The sequence below is a fragment of the Pteronotus mesoamericanus genome, unplaced genomic scaffold (genome assembly GCF_021234165.1).
Source record: "Pteronotus mesoamericanus isolate MK-2021 breed Mesoamerican mustached bat unplaced genomic scaffold, CSHL_Meso_final scaffold_705, whole genome shotgun sequence".
NCBI lineage: Eukaryota > Metazoa > Chordata > Mammalia > Chiroptera > Mormoopidae > Pteronotus > Pteronotus mesoamericanus.
The window spans coordinates 856414-873518 of record NW_026555326.1 but is presented as its reverse complement, the minus strand read 5'-3'; the positions used below and the strand labels follow the sequence as shown (position 1 = coordinate 873518).

Sequence of the window (17105 nt, the reverse complement as noted above, 5' to 3'; positions counted from 1 at the left end):
TTCTAAGTGCTTTCTCTTCCCCAGTGCCTACTATTTATTCTGTGCCATTACAGAAAAGTTGTGTCTAAGGAACATGCAGCCCTGCTCTGGATATCCAGCTGCCTGGGAAAATACTCAGCTTATCTATATTTAATGCGTCTTTCTTGCTGATTCTTCAGGGTGCAAATCTTCCCCACCACCATCAAATAAGCATGATGGATTATATTCAATTTAGCTAATGCCAACCTATAACTAATTACAGCAGCATTCTCAGATCAGGCTGGAATTATGGCCTTGTCAAAGTGCCCTTTACAAAATGTCTGTTTCTGGAAATTTACACAGCGAGTGAGAGTGAATTCAATTGTAAATATGAGAAGAGGCTATGATAACGAAGCTGCCATGACTAGGCGCTTTGAGTCCTCAGAATTGAGGGTGGAAGACCATAGATCCTTGAAGCAAATGAAGAAGAAAGAATAGAGCAATATTCCAGAGGGGTCAGCTGGCCACTGACTCACATTATGCTAAATTATTCCAGGGAAATCTGGCAACCAGCAGGGTGCTCACACATCAGGAAAAAATTCACAATAACCTAGACACACTGCTGTTTCAGCATTCCAAGTGTGACCCTAGGCAAGGTATCCTCTCTGGACCTTAAGTCCCCCATGTGGCAGCAGCACCACTTGGTTGGGAAGAACATGGACTTGTTAGGCAAATATGTGTGTGTTTTTTTGTTTTGAAGATTTTTTTTTATTTAATTTTAGAGAGGGGAAGAGAGGGAGAGAAACAATGATGTGTGACTGCCTCTCATGCACCCCCTACTGGGGACCTGGCCTGCAACCCAGGCATGTGCCCTGACTGGGAATCAAACCTGCGACCCTTTGGTTCGCAGGCCAGCACTCAATCCACTGGGCCACACCAGCCAGGGTGGCAAATGTGGTTTTTAAACTCAGCTCCATTCTTAGGAGGCTCTATCAGTTGAGAGTAAGTTACTCAACCATTCTCAGCCTTGGTTTCCTCATCAGCAAGACAGAAAAATGACAACTACCTTGCACAACTGTGTGGCGTCAAAGTGATATTGTTCCTGGAGCATGGGCAGAGTGCCAGGCACATATTAAATACAGTGGTAATTGTTACTGCTTCCACGATCAATCTTCCATCCATTTTGATTATGAGAATTGAAAATGCGATTTCCTATAGAAAAGAGCTATAGGAACAAATTTAAAGTGCTAAAGCAGTACAATGTAGAGTTGAGTTAGAATGCCACAATAACTTGGACAACTATGTGTTGCTGCACCAATATGGATTATGGGAAAACATGCAAAATGACTTTGTGGAATGCTCCCCGAAGGCCCTTACTTTGGTCTCTGCTGGATCAGATGATATCAAAGCAGTGCCCCATGCTGAAGTTAAGGCCTTAGATGAATACGTTGTGTACCACCATCAAAAAGGTGCCCTGAACTCTGAGCCCTCCACACTCCAGTTTCATCCTACCTTCCAAGTTTCATCTCCCACCTCCTTCCGCATACACTGTGCTCCAGCCCTTACAGGGCAGCTCCAATACCCTGAACACCCCATACGTGTTAATGCCTCCACACCTGGGCTATAACATTTTTCTCAGCCTACCCCCTAATACTCCTTTCCTCTGGTTAAAACTTCCTCGTCGTTGGCATTCTTGACTCTCTGAGACACACATCAAGATACACTACATCTGGGATCCTACCGGAAGTGGGGGACAAAGGCCCAGGGACCCGACGACTGTGGAGGTACAGCGGCCATCACGGGCCTTGAGTTTGGGAAGCTGCCGGTGCATGGCATGTGATCATCTACAGTTTGTCACCCTTGGAGCAGCAAGCCTTTCCGCTGCTTCAGCATGGGTGTCCCCAATCTGCTGCGCTTCATTCAGACATCCATCCTTCACATACCACCAACCAGCATTTTATCTTGTCTACACATGGGGGACCCAGGAGTTTGAGAAATCCAAGAGGAAGAATCCAGCTGCCTATGAAAATGACAAATGGGCAGCTCATGTGGAGAAGCGCTCCCTGTCTGAAAGCCCCTTCTCTGGGAGAGGAGTCTCCACTGTGGGGCCTTGAAGACACAATAAACTTCCGATGGGCTGGAAAAAAAAAAAAAAAGATACATTTCTGGCAATCCTCAACAAACATAGGCAGTCTTTGAAAAAAGCCATCTTTTACACTGAAACAGTTCCCACCTCTTTTTCCTGTGAAAAGTTGGAAAACCTAAACATCTTTATGTGTTTTCCACATTTTACACTCCATTAGTACACTACTGCTCAAGGAAGCCTAATACCAATACTAGCTAAATCTTATCAACAGATGGCAAAAGTAGGCCAAGCCACCCAGATCAGTTATGACATTCAGGTCCTCAGTGACTGTTGGCACCCCAATTCAGACCCATCCCAAACGTGACAGTAGAAAAAACCTGCTTGGTCACAGTGTCATCTGTGAAAACAAGAGAGCTCCCTCAACAGCAGTCTCCCTTCCAGCCCATCTGCCACCATCTTCATGAAATTCCCCATAGTACCCATTTCACAACTCCTTCCTCTGGGCGCTCAGAGCACTTTCCACACATCTCTGCACCCATTCATTCACTTACCCAACATTTAGGGTGCATTTAACATATGTAAGAGGTTCTGGGGGAACTAAAGGTTCAAGCCTCCGTGAACTATCAGCAGAAGTTGATGCAAATACCAACTACCGAATCCACCATGTAGAGGTGAAGAACAGAATTTTGAAGTCCAACAGTGAGAACATCACCTTTGCTCCTAAGCAAACTCACACTCTAAGCCTCAATCTCCCCTCTATAAAATGGGAATAAGCCCTGGTTGGTGTGGTTCAGCTCGTTGGGGGTTGTCCTACAAAACAAAAAAGTCACAGGTTCAATTCCTGGTCAGGGCACATGCTTGGGTTGCAGGTTCAGTCCCCAGTTGGGATGCATACAAGAGGCAACCGATTGGTGTTTCTCTCACACATCAATGTTTCTCTCTTTCTTTCTCCCTCCCTTCTCCTCTCACTAAAAATAAATAAATAATTTTTTAAAGTGGGAATAAGTCTCCTTCATTGAGTTACAAAGACAAAATAAAGTTAGATGATAAGCATAAAGTGTTTAGCCCAGTACATGCCCGGCAAATGCTAAGTAGCTATTTTTATGGTATAATTATTATTATCATTGTAGTACAAAGAGATGTATGCAACAGAATATACAAAGAGCAAAGTGGGCAGCACTCATTCTGCTTTGATTGCACACCTTGCCTTTCTGGAGCTCAGTAAATGCTTGTTGATTCAAATTTGGAGAGATGGTGTAGACTGTGAGAGAGGAGGAGGGCCAAGGTAGCCAGTAGATCAGTGTTCAAAGACATTCTAGGATCCAGGAAACCAGGAAATAAGCAGATAAGGCCTTGAATACCAGTGAGGCCATTGCTGGCCCAGCAAGGAAGTTTCCAAATGGCGTGAGGTGACTTCAAATGCTAGTCAGGAGCTGGGCTGCCTAAAGAAGAACAGCTGAGGAGAATGTTAGAGGTAGGAGTTTCAGAACTCAAATTCAATAGACTGGAATGGAGCCTGAGGGTATGTATTTTGAACAGGCAACCTAGGTGAGCTTAATGTGCAGTTGAGTCGTTCCTAGAAGCAGGAAGTAGTCTGAGTCCTCATGGAGGCCGTTCTGCTCCAGACTTCGGAGTTGACTCTGTGCAAAGCCTCTTCGGTGATTGGGATCTCTCATTTTTAGCCAAGGCTCCACAAGGGACTGAGTGTGAATGGTCATCAGGTCATTCAAGGCTATAATCCTCAGGAATAAAGATAAACTTCCCAACAGCAAAACCTCCCAGGCCAAGTATCTTTGTGAGGTTAGTAATTGCTTTTTTAGATCATTTCCTGGGCTAACAACAACAATAATTAAAGCAGTACTAGTTCCTAAGTGCTAGCCATGTCCAAGCACTGCGCTGGTCTACATACTTTAATCCCCACAACACACTTCCAGACAGATACTGTCCTCATTGAAGATAAGAGCACCAAGGTATAAAGATAATGAAAGCATCCAAGGCAACAGAGCTGGGAAGTCACAGACTCAAACAGGCACTTGGTTATTGTGTATAATGCATACCCACATTTTTGGCCCAAACTTTCAGTAAAAAAGAATCTTTTTTTTTAATTTTTTAATTCAACTTTGTATTTATTTATATCGAGATACTTGTTTTTTATATTATAAAGGAATTTTAGCATTTATTTTTGAACACATGGTACAAGAAATTTTATGTAACAAGTAATTAAAAAATACAAGAATAGATACAAGGTGCTTCAGTTACTATCCATGTATAATATGCATCCTTATTTTTCCCTCAAAAATTGGGGGAAAAAGCGAGTATTATACACAGCAAAATATGATACTTCATCATCAGACCAGGCTCAAAATTCTCAGCCTGAAAAAATGATATTTCCTCTAAAAACCCCTGAAGCACGGAATACAGAGCTCTCGTTCTGGTGCTGACAAAGAAGGGAATAAATAGAGCTGAGGTGGTATGTTTCTATCATATCTTTTTCTGAGGAGCATAACACACATTCATAGATACTATCTCCTCTGTTCTGGTAAAATATTTAAAATGACATTATTTATAAGGTCCCATTCTTTCCTCTAAGTATTGCCATGCTGTTCAGTGCTTTTTCTGTTCAAGCACAATCTTTTTATTTGTATACATCCATTCAAAGAAATCTAGTTACATAAATATGTAATTAAAAAAGAAAGTGCCCTCTATTGCTTAGTACTCTTTACTTTCTATTTTTTTAATGTTTCTCCTTAATGAGGTTTCATCTGTATGTCCTAAATAGCCCCAAGTTGATCTGGCAGTCTGCTTACAGCACAGCTAAATCTACACTCACTACTTGCACTGCTTTCCTGGGTCCGTATTTGAACCCTCAGCCCACTGGCCCATGACCTCATTTCTGGTATTGCCATCCTTGTGAGGCGGCCCACACTTTCAGAGGCTCCATGGTAAGCTCTCACCCAACATGGCATCTACCACTGCACACTCTTCTCTCTTGCTCACCGAAGTTTACAAGCAATCAGCCCTCCCACTCTATTCCCAGAATTATAACTATTGGAAACTCATGCATTATTTGATTTAAGTTACTTTGCTTAATATGAAAACACATAACAAATAACAAGGAGCAAAAAAAAAAAAAATCAAAGTATTGTCAGGGGGAGAGACAATATTTGTATGGCGGACTTTTCTTAATCACGTCACATCACTCTACTAGGAGTTTCTAAATGAGTGCTTTCCATGCACTCTGATTTCCAATATGCATACAGTGACACTTATGTAGTAAACTAATAAGCACCATTTTTGCCCTCGAAAACTTTCAATATATTAAGAAAGTAGCAGCACACAGAGAGAAACTATTACTTCTTATAGGAAGACTTAGACTTTAGTTCTTACAAAATTGTCTCCTAACTAATACTTTGAAATACATTTCAGGAATCTCCAAACCTTATTATGTCTTATCCACAGAGATTTCCTGAACATGGAGGAATGTATTTGACACGAATTCCCTGAGAAGCTGTAATTCTCAAAATGCTTTAGTATAGTTTCCAAATTATTTGGACTACCTTTTCTATATATTGTGGCCATGGCACGCTGTTGTTGGTATAGGCTGGATTATTCCAGTACAAGTCACTATGTTACATAAGCTAAATTGAGCCCATGGGCTATGGTGAACTCAGGGTTAAGTAAACCATCATCCAAACATTCAATAATTCTAGAATGTCAATTGAGAAGAAAAGATTTGTTCTATCACTCACTAGCTATGTGGTTTCCAACAATGGCAACAACCTCTCTGTGACTTGGATTCCATCAATAGTTTGAAGGTAATCCATATAAAACCTGTATTTATAGGGGTTGTGTGAGATTCAAAGTTGAAAATAAGCAGAATAGAAAACTACATAGATATTAAGCAATTACCTTAGTCTTGTGGAAGAAAATCTTTTCTAAAGTATTAGGGGAAAAAAAATCTCTTCTAAACTTTAAAAGGCAATAAAATAATTTAAAGCAAATTTTAATTAACTCAAAACACAGACTTGCCAACATTCTCCTGTAAACATACCAGATAGCTGCTCGTGAACAGCTGGTAGCAATCACACCAATTAATTGTTCAGCATTTTACTTAAAATAAAAACACACTTTCCGCAGACTTCTTTTTTTTTCTTACTATCCTGAATTGTGTGATCTTGAGTTACTCCTTCATTGTTTTCCTCATTCTGCCAATCTGTGAATGTCTGCTATGTGCAGTAACTGTGCTAAGTGCCACAAATCACAAAGGAACAAGACACAATCCCTTTTCTCCAGTCAAATTGGGTTTGAACATAATTAATCATGTACTAAGGTTATACAACTATAGCACAAATATATTTTGGTTTGTGTGTGCATAGAATATTGTAGGAATTGACAAAAGGAAGTGACCACGTTTGCTTGGAAGAGCCTTTATGAAGAAGGTGCCATCTCTTTAGGGTCTTAAAGGATGGACCCCGTTCCAAGTTCTCACTGGGAAAAGCACAAGGTTCAACAAAAGGGAGAAGAAACCCACAGCATGAAGTCAATGGATCTGGCTAGCACATATATGTAATCTAAGTCACTTAGAAACAATATGGGGCTGCGGATAATCTAAACTCTTATTCTTTACAATCAAAGCTCTTCACAATTTGGCTTCTCCCTAACCTTTCTTTTTTTTTTTTTAATTTAACCTTTATTGTACTTTTTCCATTACCACTTAGTCCCTTTATATCCCCTTCCCCACAGCAATCGCCACACTGCTGTCCATGTGCATGAGTCCTTCTTCCTTTTTGCCCAGTCCCTCGATCTCCTCACCTGCCCTGCCTGACTGTCATCGTACTCTCCACCTGTGAGTTAGCAGATGCTAGTAGATGTATAGCATACTGGTTGAAAGTGTATTCTAGACTCAAACAAGCCTTATTAAAACCCTACTCTCAGATTACCAGCAGTGCTACTTTGGGCAAACGACCAACCTCTCGGAGCTTCACCGCCCCACATGTGTAAAATGGGATGACGATATGTCAAAGTAATAAGATTCTCGTTAGAGTTCAAAAGATAAGGTGTGTAAAATATTTAGCACTTATTAAACATTTATGAAGTCCTCAAAAAATATTTGAAATTGTAACGCAAACTGCTAATTGTTGGTCCCATATCCATTTCCCTTTTTTTCCTTACCAGGCACTTCCCAGGGGAGTGGAGGGGAGGGGAGATGGATGAAAAGAAAAATTAAGTATCTTTAAAGCAGCCACAGGGAAAAAAAGACAGAATTTCTACAATGAAACAATTAGACGGAGAGCTGAATTCACAAAACAAAATTAATAAAAGTCAGATGATTAGGGAAAAATAAATCTAAATAACCAAAAGAAAATAATTTCCAATCTAGAATTCAATATCCTGTGCAAACATCTTTCAAGAATTAAAGCAAAATAAAGATATTTTCAGAAATACAAAACTCATGAGAATTTGTCACTAGTAAACTATATTAAATACTAAAGCATGCTCTCCTGGCAGAAGGAAGAAATTACCAGATGGAAGTTAGGAGGTGGCAGAAAGGATGAGGAACAATAAAAGGGATAATAGATATAAATTAGTATTGACTACATAAAACAATGAAAATACAAATAGAATAAATACACTTGACATCAATAGCTCCTAAGTAAAGAAGACGGTAAAAGAATTTAAGGTGTTCTAAAATCCTTGCAACATCTGAGAAGAAGCACAGGTACTAATTTATAATAGAGCGAGAAAAATGCACATTGTATTTTTCAGAGCACCCACTGAAAGAATAGTAAAAGAAAAATAAAAGGTGAATATAAGGCGGCTGGAATAATACAAAATTATCAATCCCAAAATAATGTAGGACATGAGAGAACAAAAGAATCAAAGAACATGTGGGACAAAAAACAGCAAATGGCAAGTTATCAGGAATCAGGAATAAAAACAGGGGCCACACCTCTACATATCTTACAGACTTTAAAAGATAAAGAGATGTTATTTATTAATAACTTTACATCAATAACTTTAAAATTTTAAATACAACAGAAAAATTCTTAGAAAAATACAGTTTATAAAAACTGACTTTAGAAGTAAAAAAAAAATTTGAATGGGTCTTTGATTGTTAAAATCACTAAATATATAAATTGAAAACCTCCCTAAAAAGAAAATGCCAGGCCCAGATTGCCTCACGGTTAAGTTCTACCAAATTGAGTCTAGAAAAGAATTGAGTCTAGAAAAAGGCTCATGCTTATATAGATAACTGACATGTGGAAGATTGGACTGCAGACAGTTGAAGAAAGGATGGTATTTTCAAATGACTGGCCTTAAGTCAACCAGATAGCCATATCCATATGGACAAAAATGTTAAACTTGGTCTTTATCTTATTCCATTCATAATAATCAGTTCCAAGTGGATTGTAGGTCTAAACGTAAATAAAAAGAAAAAAAATTCCTGGAACATATTATAGAAAAATGCTTTCATTAACCTAGGAATATGAAATTTAAACAAGACACAGAAGAAAAGATAGATAAATTGCTCTAATAAAATTAATAATTTCTGTTCATCAAAAGACACCATTGAAAAGAAACAGGAAGGCCATACAGTGGAAAAATATTTACAGCACATATAGCACACACACAGCTCATATTCAGACTAAACAGAAAACTTCCGCAAATCACTTTTGTTAAAAGAAAATCTATTGTAAATGGAAAAAGACTACATGGGCATTTCATAAAAGAAGAAAAGAATGACCACCCCCAAAAAAAATTTATAAAAATATGCTAAACCTCTTTAAACATTACAAAAATAGAAATCAAAACTACAATGAGAAACAACTACAAACTCATTAGATTAGCTATAATTTAACAAACTGAAAATACCAGTGTTAGCAAGAATGCAAAGCAGGACAATTCTCATGTATTGTAACCACTTTTTGCAACCATTTAGGACAACCACTTAAGGCAACTGTTTGGCAGTATTTACTAAATAATACATGTAACACCTATGGCCCCAAAATTCTACTCTTTCCAACAGAAGTGAGTATTCTAAGAGTATGAATAAAAATATACATTAAATAAAAACATAAGATAAGTGAACATCACCAGTAGATTGAATTAATAAATTGAAGCACATTCATATAATAAGTTACCTGTGATAATGAAAGAACTAACTACTGATGCATTCAAAAACATGCATGAATGTCTCCAAAGTAGTACTGAACAAAATAAGACAACATGAAAGGACACATGACTGTCTCATTTCATTTCTATAGGCAAGCGTAGTGGCTACTTGGGGGCGGAGGAAGGGAAAGGTGACAGCAGGAGAGGAGAAATGTCTCAGGTGTTCACAATGTGCTGTTTCTTAACTTTGATGATGGCTATACAGATGTTTGTTTTGGAGGAATTCACTGAGACACATATTTCTGTTTTAAACATTTTCCTATATATGTTATACTGCACAATAAAAAAATAATCAGGAATATGACACAGATTTATTTATAAAGATATTCTCTATGGCACTGTTATTTTTAAAGTTTTTTAAAAAGGAAATTATCTAAACAAACACAAACTAAATATGTCCTTACAATGGACTATCATTTAAATTCACGTTTTAAAAGAAAATTTAATGTCATAAAACCTATTGTTTACACAATGAAGTGGGTTACAACTCACTATATATAGTACAACCCCATTTTAATGAAATACATGTAAACATATATGCACACATTCCAAGGGGGAAAAAAACTTGAAACAATATATAGCAGGTCCTCAAATAATATCATTTTGTTCAACATCATTTCGTAATAACATTGATGAGATGCCATAGGAACTCGGCTCTTGTTTATATCAATTTGCCTGTGGTAAAGCTGTTTTTTATACATCACTTCATTTTCATACATCATTTCACAGAACCTATGGACAATGTTAAGTAAGGACTTACTATATGCCAAAATGTTAACAATGAGATAAATTATAGGCAATCTTTATTCCTTCATCTATATTTTCTTAATTTTTACAGGCAACATGTAAAAAATTGAAAGGAGTTCCTTCTTTTTTTTAAACGCAGATAGATTTTATTTATTTTTTAAATGTCAATCTAGACATTTCTAGATTGCAATCTAGACATGCTTATAATGTTAAAATCCATTATAAAATATTTTAAAAATTTTACTTTTTGCGACAACATGGATGGAAGTGGAGAATATTATGCTAAGTGAAATAAGCCAGTTGGTGAAGGACAAATACCATATGATCTCACCTAAAAGTGGAATCTATTCAACAAAATAAACCACGGACATGGAAACATGGAGCAGGCTGAAAGTGACCAGAGGGGATGGGGAAGGAGGACAATGGTGGAAAGAAGAAGGGACTACACAAAGAACATGTATGAATGACCCTGGATGTGGACAACAGAGTGGGCATGGACTGTGGGAGAGGGGGGCGAGGCGGGTGGGTGGAGGAGGGCAAAGGGGGAAAAATTGAGACAAAAAGAGAAAAAGAATAAAAAAGGTTATTTCTCTCTTTTCTTATTTTGATTTTTTTTTTTTTTTTTTTTTTTTTAGTTTGCAAGAAAGAGAATGAAGTAAAAGCAAAAATGAAACAAAATAAACAAAAAAATGAAAAACATTGAAAGGAAAAAATTCTTTTTCTAAAGATTCAGAGGCTCTCAAGCTTACCCCTTGGTCTGGCTTCACTTGGAAGCACATCCTTGAAGCCAAATGTTTTTCCTCTGAAGACCGAAGCACTCTTTCTTAGACGCTAACATGTGGACTCCAGAGATAAACATTGCACGATAACATAGGAAGAATCGTAAGAGTCTGCACAGCTCAGACACAGACTGCCAATCAGAGCCAGATCATAGACCTCCTATTGCCCTTTGAGAGTTTCCCTTGAGGTAAGAGAGTCACTAACAAGTGAGTGGCTAATTTTTCACCAACACTTGCCTTCACAAGTAAAGATTTAACCAAAGAAAATTGCCCCCAGCCCCACAGACAATGCCTTGAGGCTCGTTTTCCCTGCTCTCCAGTGACCCTTTTCCTTTCCTAGCCCATCAGAGTGCTACCCCTCTTCCCACACCTTCGTAAACAGGCTTTTGTTTCTTTTTTAACTTCCCAGGAAGTCCTCTATAATCCACCCAACCCAAAACTGCTCTGAAGTCTTCCGGTATCGCAGGAGTCCTGGATAAAGGGAAGCTGTGGTTAGTGCTGTTAGATTTTCATCTTTTCCTCGGCATACCTCTGTCCTGTTCCGCATTAAGGGGAGCATCCCCTGTGTGAATGGGCTTTTGGAAAGTGTCAGCTCTGTCACCAGGACTAACTGGTGGTGCTGCTGCCCAAGGTCACGGAGCTAAGGAGAGAAGGAAGCTCTTGGCCCCAAACCCCAAGGCACTAGAATTGTGGCTCAGGAAATGGTGTGGCTGGTTGGCTCCATTCTCGCCTTTGGACTCCCACATGTCAATGGCAAGAAGCAATATGATTTCCTTAGAGAGGGAATATGTTTGTGAATAATAATTCCATCTTTAAGTCATAAAGCACACCAGGCCAATAATCCACAAAGTGCCAAAATAATCCTCATTTGGCTTTCGCTTCGGCATACCCATTCTAAGCTTCAGTTCACCCAGTTTCCAGACCTTTTGTCCTCCAACCAGTTTAACTAATATGCAAACATATTCCCAAACAGCCTCCAAGCAGATCATTAACAACAGACTGGAGAATGACGCAAATGTAGGCCATCTACATAAGTGAAACAAGTCAAGCCAAACGGGATCATTTGTGTGGCTTAAATCATGGAGATGGGCTATATCCGCAGGGCTGAATGCACAATTGCTGGCTTCAGCAAATTGGGTGGGTCTCATCCTTGAGCTTCAAGATCCCTCCACCCCAACAGCCACCCTCACACCCCCATCGCACACACACGCAGATGGTAGGGCCACCACACCTCCTTCCCCTCCTCTTCGGTGGTCTCCTTTGGGACACGATCTCATTGGCATACTTAGGAGGACACCAGGGCGAATTCATTCGGCTCCATGTGTTTTTTTATGAGAAATGAGACTCTCCCAGACAAAAGACCTAGAGCAGAGGGAGCTGCCATCTTACTTTCAGTGACTCCACAACAGAGCGCGGTGAGAAGAGAGGATGGGGTGAATGCGAACCTACTGAGCCATTACTCAGAATTCTCCAGTGAGGGAATTCCCCCCCAGCCTAATCCAGGTTCGACAGGTGGGGTGCCCTCCAACCCCTAAGCCCTACCAGCCTGCCATGCCCACTAATTTATGGGTGCCTTTTAACAAAAAGGCCTGAGCCTGGAAAACCGTGCCGCATCTGTCTCTCGGCGAGCCTCCTAAACTGCCCATCTCATCACTGATACAGCTGTTTTGGGGGAAACGCAGCTGCCCGCTTCCCCAGACGCAGCGCCCAAGCTCCCTCCACAACACCCAGGCTGAGGGGTGAGCCACACGCATCAGGAGCTTCTTGGTCAGTTTTGACTTGGCTGTATCCTTCAGTGTTTTGTCCCATTTTATCCAATCTGCCACTTTTAAGAACAGAGAACAGTCGGAAAGGGTCTCATTATTACTATGAGGATTTGCTGTGCCATCACAAGTGAGTCATATTCTCCCGAGTCTGTTTCCTTGGTTGTGAGTTAAGAGGGCTGAAACTAGATGCCCTCTGCGGTCCCGCTGGGCTCTGCATTATGTCTACTTACCATAACCCGCTAACTGCTCCCATTTCACCCCAACTTCTTCCCACCCCCACCACAGTTAGGAAGTCAGTGTGCTGGGGCTCTCATTTATGCAATCAGTCTGGAGGTGACACTAATGCAGATGACATTTTAGAAAACACCAGACTTTGCAGCTGGTGGGGAACTCAAATACTCCACCGCCGAAATGCCATGCGTTGAGGCTGGTAAGGTAGTATTATCCCCAGGGAGTGGACAGGAGAACTTAATCCAGGAAGGCTACCTGACATGCACAAGGTTCCCAGCTGCCCTAATAGGTGATACCAAAAGGACTAGAAGCCAAATTTTTAGTTTTCTCACACTGATCTTCACCACAATTGTTATAAAAAGGCATTATGTCAGATGTGAGCCAAAGCTTTAAAAGGAATTACTAAATACAAAATCAATTATTTGCAGAAGCAAATCGTAGCTATAGCCCCTTAATATTTATATTATTATTCATGATCAAGAGATGGCAGTAAGAGCTTTGATGTTAAACCCTTTGCCAACTAGAAAGCTACAGATAAATGATGTTTTTACTACCTACAATCTATTTTGTGAATCTGGGAATCAGAAACCATGTCAGGGGTATTCACAATTAATGACAAAGGAGTTCCACCCCAACAAACACAGTGCCTGGGGAGAAACTCTCTGCTCGGTCAACCTACAAGGTAATCTTGACATATTTACATATGTGGCTATAGCTCTGCCAATGTTTAATAAGAATCCGTGGAAGCTGAAGAACTATTCTATTTATCTGCAAAACTGCAACACCATTGTTATAAGTAGCAAAAGGTTTAATTTAATAATCCAAGTGGTTTTTTAAAGTTAAATTTCATTTCCCATATGTGTGTATAAGCTCTTTTAGGTTAAAATAACTCATCTGAAATATCTAAGCCAAAATGATCATATTTTCCTCACTAACGTACAATTTTCTAAAAATGTGTTCACAGAGAAAAATAATATTCCCAACATGCACTAAAATTCACATTTAAGAATCCTAACATTCACTTTAGGGGTGATTTTGTTCTTGTAAATGATCAGTCTCGACTCATTTAATCCTCCTGCAAAATCCACACAAGCCACCGGAGAATTATTCCTTGGGATTTTAAAGTGTATTAAAACACGCCACACAGATGAAAGCAGGGCTTGCTCTGAGTCCAGAGCATCTGAATACCAGCTCCTCTGCCCTGGAAGGAGAAGTGGTAGGATCTGAAGGCATAGAAACGTCATATGCCACCAGCAAGACACAGAGTCACTGGCCAGGCCCTGTTATCCTGGCAGGGAGCTGACTGCTCCTCCCAACTGTCCCAAGACTGAGTCTCACTGGCCATTTAATCTCTCGTCTGACTCAGCGTCCAGAGGACATACTGATTTACCCACTTAGTTATCAGCCCAGCCAGACCGATACCTCTGGGACCCTCTGACATCTTGGGCGATGAGGGCCCATTGCTGCCTGAAGCTGAAGATTTGCCAGAAAAATTGCCTTATCATAAGCCCACTGGCATGCCCACCAAGGAGCAGGGAAAAGGAAGAACCGTTCCCATAGGACGCAAACTAGATAAGAATCTGACATTTTCCTTTGCGATGCCTTGACACCCTTGCTTTTTCAAAGGAGGAAATCCCTTTAACCAGCCCAGCGCCCCCTTCCTGCTACAGCATGTCCCAGGTACCCATTTGCTGACTGTTTACCCACGTCCTGATTCTAACACATTTGCAGGGCATTTATCTTCTTTCAATTCCTTCCACTGCCTGCAGGACTAACGACCCAAAGCAGTGTAATCCAGTAACAATACTTCTCTAAGCTACGGCCTTACTACCTCAGCAAATACAGGCAAAGGAAAGTATGGACAACTCAGTTTAGCAAAGAAACAACTCATTCTTTTTCAATATTTACCCCCTCCCCTAAAAAATAACTAAACAAATGAGCAAGCAAACAGAGGAAAATAGCATCCTCATTGCTAGGAGTTCATTAAAATGAAACAGCCAAAGGTCAGCAGCAGCAGATAGAAAAGTCCCCATAATTAAAATAATCAATAATAGGTAGATATTCAGCAAATGCATAGAGAATGAAGGGTTCAGCAATGCAGTGGCAATACATGCCTGTTTCCGCAGCCCCACCACCCTTGAGCTAGTGTGGCATGCGCTCCCCGTGGCGGACGAGTGAAGCCTTTGGTCTTTTCCACACCATTCACTGACATGCAGAACCTCCGAACCTCCAAAGGCAAGAACAGTGGGCAAGAAGATCTATCAAGCATGCTCCCTCTGTTCTGAGCATGCTAGTTCCCACCCATTAATTTTTTTTCTGTTGACCACCCACATTTAATTCAGCTTTAAAGACATGACAACAAGGTCTGAGATTTGAGGGATGTACCTGACTCTCTCTCCCCTCCAGGGGTGGTGGAATCTCATCAGCAAAACCAATCTTCCCTGGATCACCCATAAAGGCACTAACCTCATCCACGTTCTCAAAAGCGTTGATGACATCATATGGCAAACAGGAGAGAAGATCAATCACAAACCACGTCTTCAGGTAGTTCATGCGGATGAGTTTGGGGTCGGAAATCACCTCCCCAGCTGGTCCAACAAAGGTGGTGTGAAAATTCAGCACAATGTCCACCAAAAAGATGACGTCCACGATGCTATCCACAACCAGCCAGGCCACATTGTTCTGCCTGGTTTTAAAGGAGACATTGTAAGGGACCAAGATGGCTGTGTAGAAGGTTAAAATCAAGATGATCCAATCCCACGTGGTTTTAAAAACACAGTAATGTAAGATGATGTGAGGGGGAGTCTTTGGTGCCTCTTGCTTATATTGGGGAAGGATGTCTGAGCCCAGCTGCAGGACCTGTACAGAAAAAACATGGCCAAGAGAGAACTAAGTTAGGACTTAAAGGCAAGCATCTGTCACTGACAAATCATCGTGATGCCCCAGATGGATCATTAGGTACAAGAACAGGTACTGGGGGGGTATGGGAGAAGGGAAGTGAACATTATATTAAATCACAATAAAACAATGACAAACTATTACATGGCTTACTATGTGCCAAGCACTGTAATAAATGCTTCACATACATTTATTATCTCAGTTCTAAATACAATCTCATTTTATCAGCCAGTTGTTATTCCATGTGACGAGTGAGAAAGTGAGGCTCAAGAGAATTAAATAACTTCACTCAACAAATATTTATTGTTCTGTGCCGGCAACTTTTCTAAACACTGGACATACAGCCATGAAGGAAACAGTATGATTCCTGCTCTTGGGTAGCTCGGTCTAGTAGACAAATCAAGATAATTTCAAATTGTGTTAAGAGCTAAATAAGAAGTGGCATGGGACACGCAGTGATTTGATAGAATGTGACTTCAGGATTAAGGGAGGGAAAGTGTTTGAACTAAAATCTGAATAACAACAAGGAACCAGCCATTCAAACTTGTATGGAGAAATTATCCTAGCCAGAAAGCATAGCTGGTGTAATGAATCCAGGGTAGGACAAGCGTGATGTTTGCAGAAGAAGAAGTCTGATGTGACTGAAGCACCCTAAATGAGGAAAGAAAGGATGCCTGATGGGTTCAGAGAGGAAGCAGAAACCAAGCCATACATGACCCTGCGGGCCGTGGGGAGATCCTGGATCTTATTCTCGGTACATCTGAGTATAACTGGAGGGTTTTAAACGAGAGAATAATTTGATGCATGTTTATAAAAAGATCACTGTGGCTGCTGCATTGATAATGAATTGAGGCAGAGGATTAGAGGGTAGAACAGAATCAGGAAATGTATTATAACACCTTGGGAAAAAGATGAGGTGATGGAGAAAAGCAGTCCAACGTTGGATATATTTTTGAACTAAAACCAGCCGAACTTGCCGATGGCTACAAGTGAAGAAAAGAGGGCCATGACTGGTACCCACTACTTTATTCCAATCCCCCCCCCCCCACGGTAATTGGCCCACAGCAGGTACTACAGGACCATTTTTTAAGTAAATAAACAAACTTCAAGGTCATGCAGCTAAGAAGGATGGAACCAGGATCCCAAAGTAGGTGCAGCTGGATTACAAACACATGCTGTTCCACATCAGGGTAACATTTCCCCAAATGACAGGTTTTTAATGAAGCGGATTCAGTGAAGGAAAAAGTCTAGAGAAGCTTGATTCTAAAACAGTATCACAAATGGGTTTCACTTCAACAGTCAAAGGCAAAATACCATGTTTCCGGAGGCTAAGCCAAGCTGGAAGGGACCCCCAGCCCGGCCCAGCTGCTGTTCTGTGCCACTTACACATTCTTACATGTCTTTAGGTGAAACTTCTTCTTGTGTCATGGGAACTCATTTTTTTCCTCCAGACATTAAAGACCCTTT

At 40.4% G+C, this 17105-nt stretch overlaps 1 protein-coding gene across 2 annotated transcripts in view; it reads right to left on the bottom strand.

The window, feature by feature from the left end:
- The window catches only part of KCNH1 (potassium voltage-gated channel subfamily H member 1), a 311369-nt gene that overhangs the window by 219067 nt on the left and 75197 nt on the right, over positions 1-17105 (bottom strand). The window contains exon 6 of one of the 2 annotated variants that reach the window (XM_054562992.1): positions 15126-15599. In XM_054562992.1, the coding sequence (XP_054418967.1) occupies positions 15126-15599 (474 nt within the window). The remainder of the gene's footprint in view (positions 1-15125; positions 15600-17105) is intronic. The other variant, XM_054562993.1, reaches the window with a different exon arrangement.